Source organism: Equus quagga, chromosome 15, assembly GCF_021613505.1.
Source record: "Equus quagga isolate Etosha38 chromosome 15, UCLA_HA_Equagga_1.0, whole genome shotgun sequence".
NCBI classification, from domain to species: domain Eukaryota; kingdom Metazoa; phylum Chordata; class Mammalia; order Perissodactyla; family Equidae; genus Equus; species Equus quagga.
The window spans coordinates 74,006,203-74,010,566 of NC_060281.1; the positions used below are offsets into that span (position 1 = coordinate 74,006,203).

Here is a 4,364-nt window from a genome sequence, read left to right on the forward strand (position 1 = left end):
GCTAGTCAAATCCCAGATCCACCACTTCCTCCCCCTGGGAACTCGGGCAAGACACTTAACCTCCAAGGTTTCTCCATCTGTCAAATAAGACAACGTCGCCTACCTTGTGGGGCAGTTGTGCAGAGTCGTGAGTACTATCTAAGTGTCTAGCACATAACAAGCACCCAATAAACAATAACCTTTATGTAAGGAGCACCAGCCACATCACACCAAAGTGAATAAGACACAGTCTCTGACCTCATGGACTTCTCACTCTGGCAGGGACGGAGTCCACTGAAGTGGCCAATGGTGATACAGGGTGTCACAGCAAGGTCTGGGCAGAGGAGCAGAGAAAGATGGGATGAGCTCAGGGAAGGCTTCCCGGAGGTGGTGACCTTTCCTTAGAACTTAAATAGCGTTATACAGTCTGGAGTCTTCGGTTCTTCTTTCCAACTTGCTGCTAAATTTCCATGTGCCCTTGAGCCAGTCTCTTCCCCACCCTGGGGCCCTCAGATCCACTTCTGTAACATAAGGTTGTTGAGCATCAGCTCTGAATCTTTTGGGTCACAGCCTCCCTGGAGAAGAATCTCTGAGTGCCAGAGCCTTCTTCCCAGAAAAATGCAGACACCTAAGTGTGTCTGTAATGGGAGAGGGGGCCTGCATGGACCTCCGGAAAGCCATCAGTGGACGCCAGGCGAAAACCCTAGAGCTCAGTGATCCCGTTGGAGCTGCAGGGCTGGCCCTGCCCTCAGACAGAGCCTCTCTGTTTAGTGCGTGGCAGGCGCCAGCAAGCAGAATCCCTGAGCCAGTCTGGGAAAGCCCATCAGGCACCAGGCTGCAGGATGGAGCAGGGGCCTGGGGAGGGGCAGCCACTCCAGCCGGCTGGGGAACTGGACTCGGTTCTGGGAAAGTGCCCCTGTGCAGCCTGCCCTGACCTCACTTAGTTTATCGCCATCTGCCCCGGGGAGGAAGGGGCGCGTGGGCCGCTCTGGGCAGGCTCCCAAACAGCCCGCTGACCCCCCGTCTGCCGCCCAGGCATCCTTCATCTCCCCTAATCTAAACACCCACAGGCCCCGGGTGGTCCAGCCCCTCCCAGCTGGTGTGTGTCCTCAGCTGCAGCCAGCTTGCCAGAGGGAGAGCGGCATCCTGTTAACGCTTGAGCTGCTGCCCCACCTGCCTCCCTTGCTGTCCGGCCACCCCCACCCAGCATTTACTGAGCGCCAATTATTTGCAGGCATCTGTGCATGAGATGGCAGAGGGTCTGCCCTGGCCTTCCTCTAAGGTCTCTGCCTCCTGGCCTAGGTCCCTCCCACCTCCCTGGGAGGCGGATGCTGTTGCTACTCCCGGTAAGCTGAAGCAGCTGGGTGCTCTGAGGAAGTGGGCTCTGGGCTGGCTAATTGGGTACTGGGAGAAGCAGCGGCTCTGGGCTCCTGTCTGGGCTCTGCTCTAAGCTGCTGTGTGATCCTGAGCCTGTTTCTTACCCTCTCTGGGCCCTGTCTTCCCATATGTACACTCAGATTCCACGATTCCATTTGGCTCTGAAATGGGCCTTGCCAGGCCCTCCCGATCCTTCTCTCCCAGAATAGTGGAAGGAGAAGAGAAGGCTACCTTTAAGATGTTTCTTTAAACAATCTCTGGATTTATTCATTCATTCAAGCATTTATTGAGCACCTATTGTATGCCAGGCCCTGGATTGGGCAACTGGGATGTAAAGATGACTAGAATTCAAGCAGGCGACCCCTGCTTGAATAGATACCCTACTCCATGCCTTGCGCCCTGCCTGGGCTGAGGAGACCTCCTGGGGTCCCAGGTGGGCCTAGCTGAGGATTTGGGGCGCCCCAGGACTCACGTGTCCGCACCAGCGGCGCTCAGGGCCTTGATCTGTCTCCTCCCCTTCCTCCTTCCCCGCCCCCTCCCCCTTTCCTCCCCTGAGCGCGGCCGCTGCCGCCTCCCACCCGCGGGATCCCGGCGCCCGGCAGCGGCTCATGCGTCCGTCGGTCGGCGGACTAGTCTGTCCGCGCGCGGAAAGCCCAGTTTCCCAGCGCGGCGGCCGCCAGGCCTGGGAGGGAAAAGGCGCGGAGGCGGGACCGCGGCTCCCTCCCACTCCGGGGGGAGCCCAGGAGGCGGCGGAGCTGAAGCGCGAGCCGAGAAGGAGGCAGAGCAGAGGACAGGCGGTGAGAGCGCGGGGTGCTTGGGGACCCCACCCCCGGCTCCTGCGGGGGACCCACGCGCGCTTTGGGGAGGTCTGGGCTGCGGAAGGGGGGCCGTTACCCCAAGGGCGGGAGGCACCGATGATCCAGCTCCGGGCTTCACCTCTTCGGTGACGCGACCCCCGAGGGGCCTTGGGCCGCGCCTGCAGCGCCGCGCCGCGCATCCTCGCACATCCCCGCGCATCCCCGCGCATCCTGCATCCCCGGCCGGGCGCGGGCCTCGGGGGAGGGGAGCGCTCGGGGAGCCGAGGAGGGGGCTCCGCAGGTTAGGAGTCTCGGCAAATCGCGCCCCCAGCCCCAGCCCTCCCTTCGGGCCTGCCCCAGGGGAACGTGGCCGGCGACCCCCTTTAGCCCCCCTGGCGCCCCCCCCCCCCCCCCCCCCCCCCCCCCCCCCCGGTTCCCCATCGTTCTCAGCCTTTCGCTCTCCCGGGAAGGGGGAGGGGGTGCCGCGCTCTATTCTTAAAGGGCCCTCTCCCCTTCTTGTCTCCAGGCAGGTCGCAAGCACGAGTGGGGTGGGGCGTGCCCACGGGCCCCCGCCCCCCTCGTCCCCTCGCCCAGCTCCAGAGCCGCAGCCCGGAGGTAGGCGCCGCACCCCTCCCCCGGGCGTTCTTCAGCCACCAGGCCTTCCAGGACGCCGTGGAGCGGGGACAGGGGGTACAGGGACGCCCCCTTCAGCAGGAGCCGTCGGTGGGGCGGACCCGAGACCAGGCAAGCAGCCCCACTGAAGCCAAGCTCAGGGTCTGGGACGCAATTGGGAGCGCGGAGGGCTGGCTGGGCGCTGCAGAGAGCAGGCTGGGGCCCGGCCTTCTGGGTGACAGGCCCTGGGCGCCGGAAGAAGGACGGGAGACCAGCAGGGAAGAGACGGGACCTAGAGTAGAGGCCGCTGCCTCACTCTCGCATCTGAGCCGAGGGAACCAAGGCATTTAGGGCACCGGTTCCCCCATCAGAAGGAAGCCTTGCTTTGCAGAGCAGCAGCTTTATCTGAGACCGTGCTGCCTGCCCGGAAGGGGTCCTTGGAGCTGGAACACTGCCCCACACGCCTTTAACTCAGGCCTCTGGGCCTCCAAGAGGACCAGGAGTTAGAAGGGAGGCTGGACAGTCCTTACTGCACCCCTAGGGAGAGAGGAAGTTCCCGCCTGCTCCCAGGCCCAGGAGGAGCTGGGCCCGTGGTCGTGGGGTCCTGGCCCCTGAGGCAACAGCGGCCATGTCACGGCCAGGCCAGGGCATCATGATGCCCGGGAACGGGCTGGGCTTCCCACCGCAGAATGTGGCCCGGGTGGTGGTGTGGGAGTGGCTGAATGAGCACAGCCGCTGGCGGCCCTACACGGCCACTGTATGCCACCACATCGAGAACGTGCTCAAGGAGGACGCCCGTGGTTCTGTGGTCCTGGGGCAGGTGGACGCCCAGCTGGTGCCCTACATCATCGACCTGCAGTCCATGCACCAGTTTCGCCAGGACACAGGTGAGCAGACTCACTATCCCTTGCCCCCCCACACACACACCTGCCGGGCCGGGCCAAGACACAGACGCTACCACCAGCACTGCCACACCACCACCTTTCCTGGTGGAATGCAGAAACGCCCCCACCACCCCTCGAGGGAGCCTGGAAATGCCAGAAGGTCCATCTGCCGATCTGACCTCCCTGCCCCCAAAAAGGGACAGCCTAGCCTAGTCCAGCTTAAGACTTGGGTTCCAGTCCAGCCTCTTAGATTAGTTGTAGGGCTATGCAAAAGTTATATCACCTCTCTGAACCTCAGTTTCCTCATCTGCAAAATGGTTGGATCGATGTCTCTCACAGTTGAAGGGCTTTCCATGTGCTTCCTCATTGGATTTTTCCAATCACAGACAGTAAGTCTGAGTATTGTATTAGTAGTAGTAGTCGTCCCATTTTGCAGATGAAGAAACTGAGTCTGAGTGATTTAAATCAGAACTGGAATTGAAGCCCAGGCAATTGAATTTCAGAGCCAGAGCTCTTGACTGGTGTCCTGTCCTGGCTCCAAGTGTTGGTGGTGTTGGGGTGGTGTGAAGACAGTGGTAATGATGGGGGGTTGGTGGTGTTGGGGTGATGTGATGGCAGTGGGTAAAGATGGGGGTGGAGGTTGGTGGTGTTGGGGTGATGTCATAGCAGTGGTGATGATGGGGGGCAGAGGTTAGTGGTGTTGGGGTGATGTGAT

The 4,364-nt window shown here is 61.6% G+C and overlaps 2 protein-coding genes across 2 annotated transcripts in view; both read left to right on the forward strand.

The window, feature by feature from the left end:
* Positions 1-640: 640 nt before the first annotated feature.
* LOC124227136 (sterile alpha motif domain-containing protein 1-like) lies at positions 641-3,116 on the forward strand. Its single transcript, XM_046641024.1, has 3 exons — positions 641-700; positions 1,790-2,153; positions 2,680-3,116. Exons 1-3 carry the CDS (start codon positions 641-643, stop codon positions 3,114-3,116), a joined length of 861 nt encoding a protein of 286 aa, XP_046496980.1.
* A 270-nt stretch (positions 3,117-3,386) lies between these two features.
* DTX1 (deltex E3 ubiquitin ligase 1) overlaps positions 3,387-4,364 on the forward strand; it is a 34,846-nt gene continuing 33,868 nt past the window's right edge. Inside the window, exon 1 of the mRNA XM_046641025.1 lies at positions 3,387-3,652. Within this exon, the coding sequence (XP_046496981.1) occupies positions 3,394-3,652 (259 nt within the window). The 5' untranslated portion in view covers positions 3,387-3,393. The remainder of the gene's footprint in view (positions 3,653-4,364) is intronic.

Excerpts from the sequence above, each read along its gene's own strand:
- LOC124227136 (XM_046641024.1), top strand. The coding sequence starts at position 641 with ATGGACCTCCGGAAAGCCATCAGTGGACGCCAGGCGAAAACCCTAGAG. Across the intron at positions 701-1,789 it reads CCCTAGAGCTCAGTGATCCC|GTGGGCCTAGCTGAGGATTT; the intron begins GTTGGAGCTGCA and ends CTGGGGTCCCAG. Across the intron at positions 2,154-2,679 it reads GGCAGAGCAGAGGACAGGCG|GCAGGTCGCAAGCACGAGTG; the intron begins GTGAGAGCGCGG and ends TCTTGTCTCCAG.